The sequence below is a fragment of the Schistocerca cancellata genome, chromosome 11 (genome assembly GCF_023864275.1).
Source record: "Schistocerca cancellata isolate TAMUIC-IGC-003103 chromosome 11, iqSchCanc2.1, whole genome shotgun sequence".
Classification (NCBI taxonomy): domain Eukaryota; kingdom Metazoa; phylum Arthropoda; class Insecta; order Orthoptera; family Acrididae; genus Schistocerca; species Schistocerca cancellata.
Genome location: NC_064636.1, coordinates 30404975 through 30425083, shown reverse-complemented (window position 1 = coordinate 30425083; position 20109 = coordinate 30404975). Strand labels below are relative to the sequence as shown.

Genomic DNA, 20109 nt, shown 5'->3' with positions numbered 1-20109 from the left:
TACTGTCTATTAGTGCTAGTTCTTTACTCCATTCTGAATTAAATGATCCCTGTGTTTTCTATAACTTTAATGAATACTTCCATGGATAAAAGTGAGATAAACTCCAATAAACCATAGTGAGTACGACAGACATTTGAGTGTACACTGGTTTATACCTGAGTATCAAGTGCCCTGGCCTGTCCTTGTCTTCTTCCACCTCGTAGTGCTCCATCTGTTTGCTGGATAATTGCAAGTCCTGTAACCATCCGGTTAATTTCGTGCGCAGCATGTATTTCACACGTTCCATGTCCTTAATCCAACGGTGGAGTTGCTGATCACTCGTGTGGTTACCCTGAGACACACAGAAAATAGTTCAAATTACTTTCATAACATCCACAAGCAGCAGCCTGTCTTAGTATACAGTTACATGTATCACTATTACATGACACTGAAATTACTGCCAGCGCATGAGTATAGTACATTCAGTTTTGTAAAGGCATAAAATCATTAACGCACAGCAGATGCCTAGTGGGGTTTTATTAAATAAATACATTTCTCAAACTGTGACATCAGATAAGAGAGGTGCAGATATTTCTTGCTAGTTGACATTACAGACGTCTGAATGTATGAATCTATACTCCCGTGACGGTGTATCCAACTGAAATGTTCTGGAGCTGCCAGCAGCGTCGAGTTCCTACGTGTAAAGCCACATGGCGTGGCTGGAGATTCTATTCAAACTTTTGAACGGTTTTCGAAAATAGAATGGCCAGACTGTTGACAAATCCGTCAAAATCCTACTCTGTACCAACGCTGTGAGAAACCTGATGTTACGACCTTCTACAAACGCAACGATAGACATCAGCCGCTACATATCTGAGTTAATTGTGCGCACTCGAAATGTCAGTTTGACTCAAAATTTTGTAACGTTTGTCTGTTGCCTGGCTGATCGCTTTTGCCGAAAATTTGCGTTTGTTGCTCGTCATCTAACACAATGTCGCCTGTATCTGAACACGTCTCGAATATTGCAGATTTGAAGGAATGTATTGACTGTCCGAGTGTTAAGATCATTTTTTCTGGACCGTTTTCAGGTACGAAGTTCACATTTATGTCACATATTAAGGTCTATGCTCCTTTGGCGTTGTACCAATTGTAGGCTTCCAAGTCAATGCAGTAAAGATATGGCCATTTAATTACACATTTTCATACTTGAAAAATCACTCACAAAAATCTATAAGGTGCTCCCTGTTGATTTAGAATAATGACATTTTGAAAGAAGCCAGATTTGACAGTGGAAATAAAGGAAAAAATCTTAAACTCCATAATTGGTAACTATATAACTCTAGAAAATACTTTTCCTATTATTTTCTATCAGTCTGTCTATTTGTCTGTCCATCTGTTGGGAATCTTTTTCTCTGGATACGTTCTGCGTATCATGTTCAAATTATGTCACATACAAAGGTATATCGACCCTTGCCGGCGTAAAAACTGTAAGCTTATAACTCACTCCAGTCAACAAATACGGACGGCCGTTTATGTCTCGTGTTTTGATAATCGAAAACTCACTCATCGAAACCTATAGGGTGCTCTCCATTGACTTGGAATCATGAGATTTGACAACAACTAAGTTTTCCGGTACAAGTAAAGCAAAAAATCTGAAACTTGTTAACTTTTAATTATATCACATAAAAATGTCGTTTTCTACTTGGACATACATTGTATTCATGACCTGTTGAAAGAATAACATACGAACATTACTGCATCCAAACATAAAATGTATGTTGTATTCATGATTTAGTAAGTAAACAGAAATGTGTTATTAAATCTTCTCTCCCTACATACGTAAACTAAAGTCCTCTGCTTGCTTGTTCTTGTTTGTTTGGGCTGGGCTGAGGAAATAACATAGAATTTCTGAATCGATCTTGGTATTCCTGGGACCAGTATCTTGCCAGTAAAGTTACAGAGTCTCCATAACAGGCAAAAATCATTGGGAATCTCGATTCCCAGGATGGGGAGTTTGTACAGAACCCTTAGTGCGTGAGTCCCTCTCGCACTTGCCCATTCTGTTTTCCTTTCTTCTATCTACCCTAGCGTCACCCAGTATGTTGTTCTGGAAGGTGAGTGCTCACCACAGACATGGGTGCCGTCGGGAGAGTCTGAGGGAAGTGGGACAGAACTGCTCTTGTTCTCTGCACGTGGGGTCCCCAATCCTTTTGGGTCACACTGAAACAGGTGACAGTGGTTCCACAATAGAATGTATTGAGATAGGGAACCAATACTCGAAAGTGCATATTTATTGTGTTAATGACATACACAGCATACACCACCTAACAACAATGTAGCTCACAGCAATTCTTCAAAGCAACGACTGTCAGTCTGAATGCATGCATGTATTGCAATGATGCCTGCAGTTCTTCACACCCTTGTAAAGATCTCGGGTGTCCGTTGTGCACTCGAACAGTAGCAGCTGATAAACAGTGTAGACACCTGACCACCAAGCGGACCTACTGTGCACAACTAGGCTCGTAGCACTCAAGCATCGCAGTGGCGCATTAACCTGTGCCGCAAGCACACCACTGACCCTGCTGTCAGCTGTCCATTGCATCAGATAGCTTGTGTCGTGTTCATGGTGAGGTGTGTTGCTGTGTACAGTGCACAATGAGTAATCAAAGGTGAAATGTGCAAGCACTGGGACAAACGGATTTTGAGCCCTATGTCTGCTCGTGGCAATCCAGTATCGTTCACAGCGCTGTACTGTCCAACTTCATACAGTGTGTATTGTTTGTGGATGAGGCCTCATTCATCCGTGATGTTGTTTTCAAAAGCCAAACAGGCAGATCTAGAATGAGGACAACACCCACGCCACCCATATCGGAGGCCAACAGCAAAGATTCTCAGTCAAGGTATTTTAGGGCATTATCCAAGATCATTCCACTTTGATGTTAATGTTTGCAAGCACCTGAAGAATACTCACACTCATTGTAGGACTGGAAAGTGGGGGTCCTCTCTGATGGCCATTGCGATCGCTGGATCTTACAACACTAGACCTCATTCTCTGAGGTTATGTACGAAACACCTGTACATACAGCTGAAGACCTGCTTGCCAAGGTCCAAGCTGCCTGCCTCCTGGTGCAACATTGTTGCTCACGGGCGAGGCCTCCACGACGAGTGCGGCCGCTTCATGTTTAAAGATGATTGGAGGTGTGGCTGTTGTCACACGCGTCGACTCAGTCTGTGTTTCGACAAGTTTCTACACAGTTGTCACTTCTGCCCAGCTGCTCAGAACAATGAGGTGTGACATGTCTTGGAAGACAGTAGCGTGATTGACTCGATTCCACTATCGCAGTAGCCGCCACGATACAGGAATGACCTGTGAGGATATGCTGACATCACTCCGAAACTGTGATCACAGAGAGAGCGTCATGCAGTCAAAGGTCGTGAGGTGGTGGTATGAATGTGGGATATTTTCAAGAACACTGCCATCCTGAATTTGGAACCATTCAACTGTATGTCAGTCAGACACCTTAGGCAAGAGTACGGTGGCGGAGAGAAAAACGGATTTAATTGTGTTGCAGATATGTGCAAATATTATTTTCTTAATAAAATTTTTGTACTTGTTTAGATACTCCCGAGCTCATTTTTTACAGTTCTTTTGTCAGCTATGTTTATTTACCAGGTGACATCTACACTCTTTTTGGAGAACTGTCGAGACGATTTCCCAAGTTTCTGCAATGTGTCTCTCAAAACGTAGCCGATCAGCAGCTACTTGCAGCCAGCATATTCCATTTCGTGCATTTCTGTCACAGCACAATCCCACTCGTTTAATATGTGGAAGTTCTTTTCTTACGAGAAATAAACCCGTTTGTGCTGCCTTGCGTCCACGCTTGCTAAGTAATGAGAGTAGTAGCAAGTTGAGAGAGGCATGTTCAAATGTGTACCAACACGCTGGGCACTGTCGCAATGCTCTATGTATAAGTAATGTTAGTGGGGAGAGAAGAAGCGTGATGGATTGCGACTTGAATTCCTGATCAGCGCACGCTGCGTGGCTGAAGGGTTTTGTAAACAGCCCTGCGGAGGGCGACCCGAGTCTTTCTCTCTCTCCCACTGCCAGCCAGTCCTGATATCGGAGTCAAGCGCTCGTGCGGTATCCGTGACGACGATGGTGACTGCAGTCATGGCCACGCACGTTGGATAACAATGATGATGCCGCACTGTTGTCACTGTTTACCGACGACGGTGTGATGTCATTCATCATGGTCACCTTGGCTGAGGATGAAAGCAAGTATACATAATTTCAATAGTGTTTTGTTTACACACTACTGGCCATTAAAATTGCTACACCACGAAGATGGCGTGCTACAGACGCTAAATTTAACCGACAGGAAGAAGATCCTGTGATATGCAAATGATTAGCTTTTCAGAGGATTCACAGAATGTTGGCGCCGGTGGCGACACCTACAACGTGCTGACATGAGGAAAGTTTCCAACCGATTTCTCATACACAAACAGCAGTTGACCGGCGTTGCCTGGTGAAACGTTGTTATGATGCCTCGTGTAAGGAGGAGAAATGCGCACCATCACGTTTCCCACTTTGATAACGGTCCGATTGTAGCCTATCGCGATTGCGGTTTATCGTATCGCGACATTGCTGCTCGCGTTGGTCGAGATCCAAGGACTGTTAGCAGAATATGGAATCGGTGGGTTCAGGAAGGTACTACGGAACGCCGTGCTGGATCCCAAGTGCCCCGTATCACTAGCAGTCGACATGACAGGTATCTTAGCCGCGTAGCTGTAATGGATCGTGCAGCCACATCTTGATCCCTGAGTCTACAGATGGGGACATTTGCAAGACAACAATCATCTGCACGAACAGTTCGACGACGCTTGCAGCAGCACGGACTATCAGCTTGGAGACTGTGGCTGCGGTTACCCTTGACGCTGCATCAGACAGGAGCGCCTGCTATGGTGTACTTAACGACGAACCTGGGTGCTCGAATGCCAAAACGTCATTTTTTCGGATGAATCCAGGTTCTGTTTACAGCATCATGATGGTCGCATCCGTGTTTGGCGACATCGCGGTGAACGCACATTGGAAGCGTGTATTCGTCATCACCATACTGGCGTATCACCCGGCGTGATGGTATGGGGTGCCGTTGGTTACACGTCTCGGTCACCTCTTGTTCGCAATGACGGCACTTTGAACAGTGGACGTTACATTGCAGATGTCTTACGACCCGTGGCTCTACCTTCATTCGATCCCTGCGAAATCCTACATTTCAGCAGGACAATTCCTGACCGCATGTTGCAGGTCCTGTACGGGCCTTTCTGGATACAGAAAATGTTCGACTACTGCCCTGGCCAGCACATTCCCCAGATCTCTCACCAATTAAAAACGTCTGGTCAATGGTGGCCGAGCAACTGGCTCGTCACAATACGCCAGTCACTACTCTTCATGAACTGTGGTATCGTGTTGAACCTGCATGGGCAGCTGTACCTGTACACGCCATCAAAGCTCTGCTTGACTCAATGCCCAAACGTATCAAGGCCGTTATTAGGGGCAGAGGTGGTTGTTCTGGGTACTGATTTCTCAGGATCTATGCACCGAAATTCCATGAAAATGTAATCACTGTCAGTTCTAGAATAATATATTTATCCAATGAATAACCGCTTATCATCTGCATTTCTTCTTGGTGTGGCAATTTTAATGTCTAGTAGTGTAAGTGATTCTTATGGGTTCTACTTCTTCTTTTCTAGGTGTGAGCAGACGTTACTCACTGTGGGATCTGAACCCAGCAGCTGATAATGATGATGACGATGATGATGATCTCTGGGGAACGACTTCGATTGTTCAGAGGCAGATATCGCTTATTCTACAGTATTAAATTTTTTGTTTGCTATTTTTGGGATGCTCTAGTTTGTAGATGTTCTCAATGCGAATATCGGTGTTTAGACACGACCACCAGCTACTAGTTCCTTTGCACCTGTGTTTTCGTTTGGGTTTGTCCGTATTCTTTCAGACACATTCCCCTGCCGACGTCATACACCTCCTCTAGTACCCATGCTGGACAAACATGCCTGCTGATGATGAGTTGCTGGAAGTGTATTCCAGTAATAAACACAACAACAGTTTTACTTGTAAGTACTCAGAATTTGTTATTATTATTATACGAATACGGATTTTTATTTCCCCTTCCTTAGATACTTATCAACTGCGTCTCTTTCTCCTTCTCGTGTGCAGAGTTATTAGGAGTTCGACGTGTTGTTGTGGGGAAGAGCATTGTCCAAGTTAGGGGGAGAGCTGTCGTGACATCATGCGGTGAGTCGATACCAGAGTGGTCATACTGAGTCACTTTTCTGAGGTGCTGGAAAGGGAGTCCTGTAAGACACTCAGCTGTATGCTCTGCCTTGATTTATGTGCATAAGATTTTGATCAACTTATTGTGGGGTCCAGTTACATCTCTCTTCAAAAGTAAACATTGCAAAAAAAGCATGTCCTAATGCCCAGAATCATGATGAGAGGAATTTAAATTGATTTCCATGGTTGCTTCTCGCTAGTGATAGAAATTAACCAAAAAATACAGGACATACAGATACACAACAAACACGAGATGTTCACTGACGTTCTAATTTCTCGTTTATGGCCCGAATGTAGGAAAGCCATAAGAAGAAGACAAACATTAACACGCTATGTGGCACATCGACAAAGAAGTCGAGCGTAAATTAGGTGTTCCCCTCTTCTTGTCCATATTAGCCGAGAAACATCAAAAAAGTGTAGACCTGCTGCTAATCTCTGAAGGCGATAAGCAACACAGCGTTTGGATAAAATGCATGTCCCACCTACGTTCCTCTGAAATGAAAACAAAAAAGGAGCAAGATATTTTTGCTCTAGATGTCTCAAGTCGTTTACCAAGAGCATGTATCTTGAAAGACACCTGATTGACTGCTAGAGCCAGGAAACAATAGGTGTGGAAATGCTTATCAAGGCTAAACGGTTCTAGAAGTTTAAGAACGCCTCCCACCAACACTTCTGTCGCTTCGTCGTTTACGTCGATTTAGAGCGCCTCCTAGCTCCTGTGGTACAGCGTGAACGTGGTGCCTCTGCCTCCCATATCACTGTCACAAAATGATCCATACGATATGTGGCTACCCATCAAGTCCTGTGCACTAAAATTAAAATCTTGTGTCAAGGGAGTAGTGCGAGATGGCTGCTCACTGAGCTTGAAAGTCTTGTCCGGGATGTTTATAACATTTGTAGTGAAAACGTCCTCATGACCAACGTGAAGGAGAATGATGCACTGTGCAAGCAGGCAGCTGATCGTTATATCTGGGGACTGTGACTGGACAGAGGTGAGGAAGCTCCCTGTGGAGACTGTGGCCACGTAACGGGGAAGTCCCAGAGTGCAGCTGACAACCCGTGTAACCTTAAGTACCAACTGCCACAGCACACAGCCATCTTTTCCACAATTTCAGCGAGCATGATGCCCACTTTCTAGTTCAGCACTTTGACGAGTCTGGGTAGTAGGATGATAAGATCAGTGTCATTGCTGACACCACTGACAAATACATGCCGCTTCAAAGAGGATCAGACCACTTCCTGGATTCACAACGCTTCATGCTCACGTCTCTTTAGAAATTTGCTGAACCAACGCGTCCTGAAGATATTCTTAGCAAAGGGAGCCACTTATCTCGATGATGTAGAGTTTCAAGAGTTTCAACTTGTGAGGGAGAAGGGGTCTTTCCATACGAATATCTGGATTCACTAGTAAACTAAGAGGCATAACCATAATGAATGGAAAGAACGGGCACTTGGTGAGTGAACAGCAGGACTTCGGCATCTCTGATTTATCAGAACATGTAAAATGATGAACACCAATATACATCTGACCGCCAACATCTTCGAGAAGTTCTGTAGCATAGGGATCAGATTTCGTGGGATGCCATGTTAAGAAAGACACAAGCCAGCAGCGAATTCTTGATTAACGTTGAGATGCATGTCTTCCTGGAACATGCGGTCCACAAGTGACTTTGCCAATGTGTGCGCAGGTATGCCAAGGCAAATAACTTGCAAATAATCGAGGGGGAGTACAGGTTGTCTGACGATTTCAGTTTCATCCTGTACCTGGATGTAAACTGTCTCTAAAGGCCAACCATGCAACAAAGTCTCCCTTTTTAAGGGCTCTCATGGATGCCCAAAGGGGAAATCACCAGACTGAGGAAAGAGATCAAATATGTGGCTGCTGATGCTGTTGAGGGATATGTCCTAGAGGCAGAGCTGGACTGTCCCACAAGTCTGCATGACAGACACGGGGATTTGCACAGCCTGAAAGACTTTCACGTTCAGGGACCTCAACAGGTGCCTCCTCTAGGGCATTGGCGCTGCGCCACAAATGCTTATCAGGAGACCTTTCGATTGAGGTTATGTACTGTGGTATATACTGCAATTCCAGCTGGAAGCGGGGGTGTCCTACCACGATCACAAATGGTTCATCGGGGGGCATAGGTGTGGAAATCTGCTGCACCCACACTATTTACTGACGTGTCTGGGTGGGTTTATTTGTTAGTAAAAAGGTAAAAAGGTGTTCCACTTGACTGGGTGTGTGTGGAATAGTTTGATGAGCTATTTGTCACAGTTCTGACTGCATGCTTGAGATTATGAATGTTTCATTGCACACTGCGTACGTCCATGTGTGTGTGTGTGTGTGTGTGTGTGTGTGTGTGAGAGAGAGAGAGAGAGAGAGAGAGACAGAGTATATATTTCGTGTGGAACATGTACAATATGCGTCTGTGTGAAGAAAGTATTTTATATGTTTATGGTGTGTGTGTGTGTGTATTGTTTTTGAGCTGCCTTTGCTGTTGCTGTTCTAAGTTTCTACACACTGAAAACTTCTCTCTCTCTCTCTCTCTCTCTCTCTCTCTCTCTCTCCTTTTCGAATACAATATTTTTTAAATTTACATACATACATACATGGCCGACCGGTTCTAGGCGGGATCGCGATTTATCGCCTCCAATTCGTATTTGCGTCAGTAGAGCTTTGCGGATGTGCGCCAGGAATACTGCACGCGTTTACGTGTGTGTGTGTGTGTGTGTGTGTGTGGGACGTGTGTCACGTCCTCGCTGTGACAGCGTGCTGTTATCGGTCAGCGGGCAGCTAACATCCCATTTGCGGTCTGAGCCGCTTCCCACTTCCGACAGCCCGGCTGTGGGCGTCACAGCAACACAGGGCGAGGGAGGCCAGCGAACGACACGGGCCGAGTCCAAGTCGTGTGAAGTTAGCACCCCTTTTTCGAGAAATATACATTTTTCTCACAGTTCTTGTTAGATGTGCCATAGTTCTAGAGTTCTTTGCACAAAATTTCAATACTTCTGCAAAATGTAACGAAGAAAACAACAATACTCGAAAAAATTTTCGTATCGAAAACATTCTTTGGCAATTTCCGCAAAATGTAAATAAGTACAAGAGTTCTGAGCACAGTTCTGAACAGAACACCAAGAGTTCTTTCGAAAATCCAAGTAACACTTTGTTGTGCAGCTAATAGTTTACGAGATAATTGCAATTTAAGGACAAAATCTTTTCACTTACTGTGAAGTTGGCACCCTTTTTTTCAGAAATGTATATTTTTTTCACAGTTCTTGACAGGTATGCCATAGTTCTAGAGTTCTTTGTAAAAAATTTCAATAGTTCTGCAGAATTTAGCGAAGAAAAGGACAATACTCGAAAAAAATTTTGTATCGAAAACATTTTTTGTCAGTTTTCGCAAAAATTAAACTTGTACAACAGTTTTGAGGACAGTTCTGAACAGAACACCAAGAGCTCTATCGAAAATCCTAATAACATTTTTCTATGGCGATAACAGTTTGTGATAAATTGATTTAATGTTGGACACATTTTCTCTACAGAAAATATAAATATATTCGTACAACAGTTCTGATGACAGTTCTGGACACCACGTGAAGAGTTTTATCGAAATTCCTAGTAGAATTTTTTAGTGCAGGTAATAGTTTAAGAGGTAATTGCAACTTAATTAAGAATCCCATAAGAGCTCCTACTGTGAAGCTGGCGCCCTTTTTTTAAGAAATATATATTTTTGCAGAATTCTTGATAGATAAGTCATAGTTCTAGAGTTCTCTGTACAAAATTTAAATAGTTCTGCAGAATTTAGCGAAGAAAACAACATTGTATAACATAGCTGATTCAGGAACCCTTTCCTTCTGATACAATTCTTACTGTTGCCACAATAAATCACTTGTGCATAGATTCCAACTGTACTGATCATTACAAAAATACAACCATTGACCAGCGGCGCACATTTCTTGCAGCGTTGTACAAAGCATTCGGCTTGTCCGCTGTGAAAATACCACTCTTAACGCTATTGTAAAATTTACGGTGGATGGCTTCCGTTTATCTACAATGTCAGCATCTATCGAATTATCTTCATGCAAACGTGATGTCTGGATCACTCACTTCCCCTTTTTAGGTACGGAGGAAACTAGAGTTCAGTTTTGTGGAAGCCAAAAAAGGAAATGTAGGCAGCCCTTCTTTTACTGATAGCAAACTCTAGAGAAACCTCCACGCTTGTTTTTCTTCATCATACCAACAAAAGAAAAATTCTCCCTTCATAGCTCTATTATCATTCCAGTACTAGTAAACCAGTTGTCCGCTTTCACATTTCGACCTGACTGATACACTCCTGGAAATGGAAAAAAGAACACATTGACACCGGTGTGTCAGACCCACCATACTTGCTCCGGACACTGCGAGAGGGCTGTACAAGCAATGATCACACGCACGGCACAGCGGACACACCAGGAACCGCGGTGTTGGCCGTCGAATGGCGCTAGCTGCGCAGCATTTGTGCACCGCCGCCGTCAGTGTCAGCCAGTTTGCCGTGGCATACGGAGCTCCATCGCAGTCTTTAACACTGGTAGCATGCCGCGACAGCGTGGACGTGAACCGTATGTGCAGTTGACGGACTTTGAGCGAGGGCGTATAGTGGGCATGCGGGAGGCCGGGTGGACGTACCGCCGAATTGCTCAACACGTGGGGCGTGAGGTCTCCACAGTACATCGATGTTGTCGCCAGTGGTCGGCGGAAGGTGCACGTGCCCGTCGACCTGGGACCGGACCGCAGCGACGCACGGATGCACGCCAAGACCATAGGATCCTACGCAGTGCCGTAGGGGACCGCACCGCCACTTCCCAGCAAATTAGGGACACTGTTGCTCCTGGGGTATCGGCGAGGACCATTCGCAACCGTCTCCATGAAGCTGGGCTACGGTCCCGCACACCGTTAGGCCGTCTTCCGCTCACGCCCCAACATCGTGCAGCCCGCCTCCAGTGGTGTCGCGACAGGCGTGAATGGAGGGACGAATGGAGACGTGTCGTCTTCAGCGATGAGAGTCGCTTCTGCCTTGGTGCCAATGATGGTCGTATGCGTGTTTGGCGCCGTGCAGGTGAGCGCCACAATCAGGACTGCATACGACCGAGGCACACAAGGCCAACACCCGGCATCATGGTGTGGGGAGCGATCTCCTACACCGGCCGTACACCACTGGTGATCGTCGAGGGGACACTGAATAGTGCACGGTACATCCAAACCGTCATCGAACCCATCGTTCTACCATTCCTAGACCGGCAAGGGAACTTGCTGTTCCAACAGGACAATGCACGTCCGCATGTATCCCGTGCCACCCAACGTGCTCTAGAAGGTGTAAGTCAACTACCCTGGCCAGCAAGATCTCCGGATCTGTCCCCCATTGAGCATGTTTGGGACTGGATGAAGTGTCGTCTCACGCGGTCTGCACGTCCAGCACGAACGCTGGTCCAACTGAGGCGCCAGGTGGAAATGGCATGGCAAGCCGTTCCACAGGACTACATCCAGCATCTCTACGATCGTCTCCATGGGAGAATAGCAGCCTGCATTGCTGCGAAAGGTGGATATACACTGTACTAGTGCCGACATTGTGCATGCTCTGTTGCCTGTGTCTATGTGCCTGTGGTTCTGTCAGTGCGATCATGTGATGTATCTGACCCCAGGAATGTGTCAATAAAGTTTCCCCTTCCTGGGACAATGAATTCATGGTGTTCTTATTTCAATTTCCAGGAGTGTATATAGGTTTACACAGTCACAGAACAACATCAAAATGTTTATTGCTCAGTTGGTAAATCCTTCTGGTTGCAACACAGCGTATATTTCCAAATTGTACGGGTAAAATACTTAAGAATCCACACTTAAGAATCCATACTCGTTTGTTTTGATTGATACTTATTGGCGAAAACTGTACCTTCCACAGAATCCTTCAGCTTCTTGTCTACTGTAACATTTTCTCCAAGGGTGTAAGATTTGTGGTAGTTGCGTACAAACACAGTAAATATTTCCCGAATAGCTGTTAGCTTGTCTAATTGTCTCCTTTCATCACGAATAGCGCGACTGTAAAATCTAAGGCTCTCCAGAATAAATTTGAAACGTTTTATGTTCATTTGCGAGGTGAAATTTTTCAATGCCATCACCATCAGTTCCACACAGATCTTCCAGGCTTTATCTGTTACTTTTGTTAACAACAATTATAAACAAGAGACTCATTGTACCTCTGGTGCGCTTCTGGACAGGTGTGACACCATCTGGTTAGTGGCGCGTGTGAATGTATCTGCTCTCTCAGCCGTCTGTTTGTTTGTTTTGCACTGACGAGCCTTCTCTCTTTGAATCATCTAAGCGTGCACATCCCACGCTTCCACCTAGAGTTACTACAGTCAGTCTTAAGAAGGTGTACTGGCATTTGTATAGTGCTGAACATTTAGACTTTTTGTATTTAGTAGAATATACATCCGGGTTTTCGATTTTCGGTTTTCCAAAATAAAACTGAGAATTTACGATCGTCCTCATAGCTGTACTTCCAGCAGTACTTCATCTCCTGCGTTCCCAATTTCGTAGAAGTTGTCCTACGAAAATTGCACAAGAAGCACTCCTGGAAGAAAGGATATTGTGACAATATTCCTTCGTCACAGCCTGGGGTTAGAGACCCGGCCCGGCACACAGTTTTTATCTGCCAGTAAGTTTCACATCGGCGCCCACCCACTGCAGAGTGAACACACAATCTATTTCATTATCTACTGGCACCATAAAAATGTTATGAGGGTTTTTAAAAGAACTCTTTCGGTGCTATCCAGAACTGTCAGCAAAAGGGTTGTGTCAATTTATTATAAGTGGGTCTCTCGAAAACGCTATTATCTCATTAACTGTTATCCTCACAAAAAATGTTATTACAGTTGTCGGTAGAACTCTTAGGGTCGTATTAAGAAATGCCATCAGATCTTTTGTACGAATTTATTACTTTTACATGACAAAAGTGAGTCCCACATTAATTATCTCATATAATGTCATCGTCACAAGTAATGTTATTATAGTTTTTGGTAGAACTCTGTGGGTGATATTCAGAACTGTCATCAGAACTATTCTACGAATTTTGCTATAGCAGAGAAAGTGAGTATCAGATTAAAACAATTATTGTATAAACTATTATTGCCACAAAAATGTTCTTATCATTTTCAATGCAACTTTTCCGGTGCTATCCAGAACTGCCAAGAGAACTGTTATACAAATTTATTTTTTCCAAACTGACAAATAATTTTTTACCATACCAAAATTTTGCCGAGTTATTGTTTTCTTCCCGAGATTCTGCAGAACTATTCGTGTTTTGAGCAGAGAAATCTAGAACTATTGCATATATATCAAGAACTATGAAAAATGTATATTTATCGTAAAAGAGGTTCAAACTTCACGGGAAATGCTCATAAGCATTCCTTAATAAAGGCAGTTACTACGTAAACAATTACCTGCACAGAATATGTTACTAGTATTTTCGATAGAACTCTTACAATGCTATCCAGAGCTGGCATCAGAACATAAGAATAGACATAATTTTTTTTTGAGTAAGTGTGCCCCACAATTAATCAATTACCATACAAACTATTATAACCACAAAAAATGTTGTTATGATTATCGATAGAAGTCTTGAGGTGTTAACCAGAACTGTTCATCAAAACTGTCGAACGAATTTACTTTTTCTGTGGAGAAAGTGGGTCTAACATCAAAGCAGTTACCGTATAAACTATCATCGCCACAAAAAGATATTATTAGGATTTTCCATAGAGCTCTTGGTGTTCTGTTCTGAACTGTTGTACGAATTTACTTTTTGCGGAAATTGCCAAATAATGTTTTCAATACGAAAATTTTTCGAGTATTGTTGTTTTCTTCGCTAAATTCTGCAGAACTATTTAAATTTTGTACAGATAACTCTAGAACTATGACTTATCTATCAAGAATTCTGCAAAAATATATATTTCTTAAAAAAAGGGCGCCAGCTTCACAGTAGGAGCTCTTATGGGATTCTTAATTAAGTTGCAATTACCTCTTAAACTATTACCTGCACAAAAAAATTCCACTAGGATTTTCGATAGAACTCTTCACGTGGTGTCCAGAACTGTCATCAGAACTGTTGTACGAATATATTTATATCTTCCGTAGAGAAAGTGTGTCCCATATTAAATCAATTTATCTCAAACTATTATCGCCATAGAAAAATGTTGTTGGAATTTTCGATAGAGCTCTTGGTGTTCTGTTCAGAACTGTCCTCAGAACTGTTGTACAAGTTTAATTTTTGCGAAAATTGACAAAAAATGTTTTCGATACGAAAATTTTTTCGAATATTGTTGTTTTCTTCGCTAAATTCTGCAGAACTATTGAAATTTTGTACAAAGAACTCTAGAACTATGCCATATCTATCAAGAACTCTGAAAAAAATATATATTTCTGAAAAAAAGGGTGCCAACTTCACAGTAAATGAAAAGATTTTCTCATTAAAATGCAATTATCTCGTAAAATATTAGCTGCACAAAAAAATGTTACTTGGATTACCGAATGAACTCTAGGAGTTCTGTTCAGAACTGTGCTCAGAACTCTTGTACTTATTTACATTTTGCGGAAATTGCCAAAGAATGTTTTCGATACGAAAATTTTTTCGAGTATTGTTGTTTTCGTCGCCAAATTCTGCAGAACTATTGAAATTTTGTACAAAGAACTCTAGAACTATGCTACATCTAAATGTGAAATGATTTGGGTGAAGGTCGCGGTTAAAGCAGGCTCAGACATGGTAATTGGATGTCTCTATAGGCCCCCTGGCTCAGCAGCTGTTGTGGCTGAGCACCTGAAGGATAATTTGGAAAATATTTCGAGTACATTTCCCCACCATGTTATAGTTCTGGGTGGAGATTTTAATTTGCCGGATATAGACTGGGAGACTCAGACGTTCATAACGGGTGGCAGGGACAAAGAATCCAGTGAAATTTTTTTAAGTGCTTTATCTGAAAACTACCTTGAGCAGTTAAACAGAGAACCGACTCGTGGCAATATTAGACCTTCTGGTGACAAACAGACCCGAACTATTTGAAAAAGTTAACGCAGAACAGGGAATCAGTGATCATAAAGCGGTTACGGCATCGATGATTTCAGCCGTAAATAGGAATATTAATAAGGGTAGGAAGATTTTTTTGTTTAGAAAAAGTGACAAAAAGCAGATTTCAGAGTACCTGTTGGCTCAACACAAAAGTTTTGTCTCAAGTACTGATAGTGTTGAGGATCAGTGGACAAAGTTCAAAACCATCGTACAATATGCGTTAGATGAGTATGTGCCAAGCAAGATCGTATGAGATGGAAAAGAGCCACCGTGGTTCAACAACCGAGTTAGAAAACTGCTGCGGAAGCAAAGGGAACTTCACAGCAAACATAAACATAGCCAAAGCCTTGCAGACAAACAAAAATTACGCGAAGCGAAATGTAGTGTGAAGAGAACTATGCGAGAGTCGTTCAATGAATTCGAAAGTAAAGTTCTATGTACTGACTTGGCAGAAAATCCTAAGAAATTTTGGTCTTGTGTCAAAGCGGTAGGTGGACCAAAACAAAATGTCCAGACACTCTGCGACCAAAATGGTACTGAAACAGAGGATGACAGACTAAAGGCCGAAATACTAAATCTCTTTTTCCAAACTTGTTTCACAAAGGAAGAATGCACTGTAGTTCCTTTTCTAGATTGTCGCACAGATGACAAAATGGTAGATATCGAAATAGACGACAGAGGGATAGAGAAACAATTAAAATCGCTCAAAAGAGGAAAGGCCTCTGGACCTGATGGGATACCAGTTCAATTTTACACAGAGTACGCGAAGGAACTTGCCCCCCTTCTTGCAGCGGTGTACCGTAGGTCTCTAGAAGAGCGTAGCGTTCCAAAGGATTGGAAAAGGGCACAGGTCATCCCCTTTTTCAAGAAGGGACGTCGAACAGATGTGCAGAACTATAGACCTATATCTCTAACGTCGATCAGTTGTAGAATTTTGGAACACGTATTGTGTTCGAGTATAATGACTTTTCTGGAGACTAGAAATCTACTCTGTAGGAATCAGCATGGGTTTAGAAAAAGACGGTCATGTGAAACCCAGCTCGCGCTATTCGTCCACGAGACTCAGAGGGCCATAGACACGGGTTCACAGGTAGATGCCGTGTTTCTTGACTTCCGCAAGGCGTTCGATACAGTTCCCCACAGTCGTTTATTGAACAAAGTAAGAGCATATGGAGTATCAGACCAATTGTGTGATTGGATTGAGGAGTTCCTAGATAACAGGACGCAGCATGTTATTCTCAATGGAGAGAAGTCTTCCGAAGTAAGAGTAATTTAAGGTGTGCCGCAGGGGAGTGTCATAGGACCGTTGCTATTCACAATATACATAAATGACCTGGTGGATGACATCGGAAGTTCACTGAGGCTTTTTGCAGATGATGCTGTGGTGTATCGAGAGTTGTAACAATGGAAAATTGTACTGAAATGCAGGAGGATCTGCAGCGAATTGACGCATGGTGCAGGGAATGGCAACTGAATCTCAATGTAGACAAGTGTAATGTGCTGCGAATACACAGAAAGATAGATCCTTTATCATTTAGCTACAAAATAGCCGGTCAGCAACTGGAAGCAGTTAATACCATAAATTATCTGGGAGTACGCATTAGGAGTGTTTTAAAATGGAATGATCATATAATGTTGATTGTCGGTAAAGCAGATGCCAGACTGAGATTCATTGGAAGAATCCTAAGGAAATGCAATCCGTAAACAGAGGAAGTAGGTTACAGTACGCTTGTTCGCCCACTGCTTGAATACTGCTCAGCAGTGTGGGATCCGTACCAGATAGGGTTGATAGAAGAGATAGAGAAGATCCAACAGAGAGCAGCGCGCTTCGTTACAGGATCATTTAGTAATCGCGAAAGCGTTACGGAGATGACAGATAAACTCCAGTGGAAGACTCTGCAAGAGAGACGCTCAGTAGCTCGGTACGGGCTTTTGTTAAAGTTTCGAGAACATACCTTCACCGAAGAGTCAAGCAGTATATTGCTCCCTCCTACGTATATCTCGCGAAGAGACCATGAGGATAAAATCAGAGAGATTAGAGCATACACAGAGGCATACCGACAATCCTTCTTTCCATGAACAATACGAGACTGGAATAGAAGGGAGAACCGATAGAGGTACTGAAGGTACCCTCCGCCACACACCGTCAGGCGGCTTGCGGAGTATGGATGTAGATGTAGATCTATCAAGAACTGTGAAAAAAATGTATATTTCTTGAAAAAGGGGTGCTAACTTCACACGACTCCGAGTCCACACAGTAGGGGGCCCGGCATACGGACAAACCCAAAATCACTGTAGTGGTGACACGTGGCTGCAGTCGACTCTTACCCGTACGTCGATAAGCAGTATAGAAAACGAAAAATAAAATTCAGAATTTCCCTCGTTGTGCAGGAGCAGTGAACTGGAAGGTGCTGCACACTTTTGAATCGGCACCTTCCAAAACGTTGAACCCGTAGTCCTTGCGATGGCGCCACTGCGCTTTCTGCCATCTGGACCTAATCCATGCCGGCCGGCGTGGCCGAGCGGTTCTACACGCTTCAGTCTGGAACCGCGCGACTGCTACGGTCGCAGGTTCGAATCATGGCTCTGGCATGGATGTGTGTGATGTCCTTAGGTTAGTTAGGTTTAAGTAGTTCTAAGTTCTAGGGGACTGATGACCTCAGAAGTTAAGTCCCATAGTACTCAGAGCCATTTGAACTATTCTGACCAACATATTTGTACACAGTATTATGTGAGAGCCCAGTTACCAGGGGCACAGGGTCAAAATCGTTAGCTGCGTCCTTACCTGGGCCACAGCACGCCCTGCCGCACTACTCTGCACGGCTGTAGTGAAGAACCACGAGAGGAATTATCTCGAATACGAATACCTCAAGACTGCTGCAGCTGTCTGAAGACTCAAGTTTCATTCAGAAAGCAAAGTGTGTCTTTAAATCGAAACTATCTGTACAACATTGGTTTCACGGAATAACTTTTCGCAATTACACTTTTCCTAAGCAGGTGCAATGTATGATCAACGAAGCGTAGCTGCATCGCAAATGTAATAAAGAAGTCGTCCTTTAAACATTCTCGCAAGCTGTGAGGTAGTAACTCTACAAAATATTAGATACGTATCAGGTAAATTGCCTTTGCTGCAGTTAAATACATGGATGATGGTAACGAAAACAAGATGCAATGACAGGACATGATACGGTGTCGGCAGAAACCATTCTTAAATACGGAATCCGCAACTATGAATCTTTGAAATTACCATCCAGCAAACATCCGTAACATTTATAGGAAAAAGATTTAATCTACCCAGAACCTTCTCAGGTCACTAAAACAGGTATCGCCTAATTCTCTTCTCAAAGGATCCAAAATGAGACTCACACGACACTTTAGGGACTGGTACGTTGCTACATACGCCACAAAAAGCTACACAAAGACACAGATCATACTGCGTCCTTTTGCTTTCCAAGTATACTACTGTCAGAATCCAAACAGTCATAATGCACAGTGGCCATTCTATGTGTTAAGGTTGGGTTGTTTGGGGAAGGAGACCAGACAGCGAGGTCATCGGTCTCATCGGATTAGGGGAAGGATGGCGAAGGAAGTCGGCCGTGCCCTAAATCAGAATGGCCGGACACGGGATTGAACCGTCGTCCTCCCGAATGCGAGTCCAGTGTATGTGTTAAGACCACATAGCTTTTATTCTCGGTAGCGGGAAAATCACTGGTGGTGGTGTTCATAAATCATAGACAGAGAATTCAGACTCGATAATGGTTCGAGTTAGGCCACGAGACACGTGCAGAAAGGCTAACGACTGAGATGAATGCTCTCAGAAAGCAGCATCCGGTTTCACGTTAGTCTGGCACAGATTTTCATTGGCCTTGACGCATTCACCAGATATTCCGCTTGTGACTGTAGTAGCACAGTGCTGACGCAACACGTGCTAACTGGTGGACCTTCGTTATCGTTGCGCGTCCTCTGTGGCTGCGGCGGCTGGGGCATTGCCGTGTCACACGGACGGTGCTGGCTGGCAGTGGTGAGCACAGGGGGCCGCCAATGGCGTCGAGGCACAGGTGTCAGCTGCGCTATCGTCTTGTCATGGAGTCGTGGGAAGTGGTCACGTGCATGTTAAGGTGGGAAGAGTTTGAGCAGTTGTAACTAACTGTATAAATTATGTGGTATGTATACAGGTTCATTACCAGATTTGAAGTTGACGAACCTCCATGTTGAGAGAAGTAATTTTATAGGCCTTCCATATGGAGTAGAGATTCATAGGAAGAGAAGATGCTGATGGAGACTTGAAATGCCACACTGAGACTCTAGACCACTCTCCACTAAATATGAAGCTGACATGCTTCAGCTTGTAAAGCAGGATTGGGTGCAAAGTTATCTGAATCTGTTAAAGAAGTAGCTAGCAAATACGAGAAAAGAAAGATACAGACGATTTTCTTCGATCTCTAACCATTCCGAGCTTAGCCTCCCTGTATCATAGCCCCAAAAGGCTCACAGAAGTAGAGGTTGGTTCAGAATTCTTCCAGATCGTTAGTATTAGAACTGGAGAGCCAAAGATAGCTACAGTGTGAAGAAGGTAAACTGGGAAACACTCTCCATGACCTGACCAGGTGGTGTGTGTCATTTTCTCACCCCCTGTACGTATAATACAGTTTATAAGAGGAGGAAAAAACTCCACTTACCATA

General features: G+C 43.5%; 1 protein-coding gene across 1 annotated transcript in view; it reads right to left on the bottom strand.

The window, feature by feature from the left end:
• The window catches only part of LOC126108866 (uncharacterized), a 183768-nt gene that overhangs the window by 23075 nt on the left and 140584 nt on the right, over window positions 1-20109 (bottom strand). The window contains exon 8 of the mRNA XM_049914230.1: window positions 156-331. Within this exon, the coding sequence (XP_049770187.1) occupies window positions 156-331 (176 nt within the window). The remainder of the gene's footprint in view (window positions 1-155; window positions 332-20109) is intronic.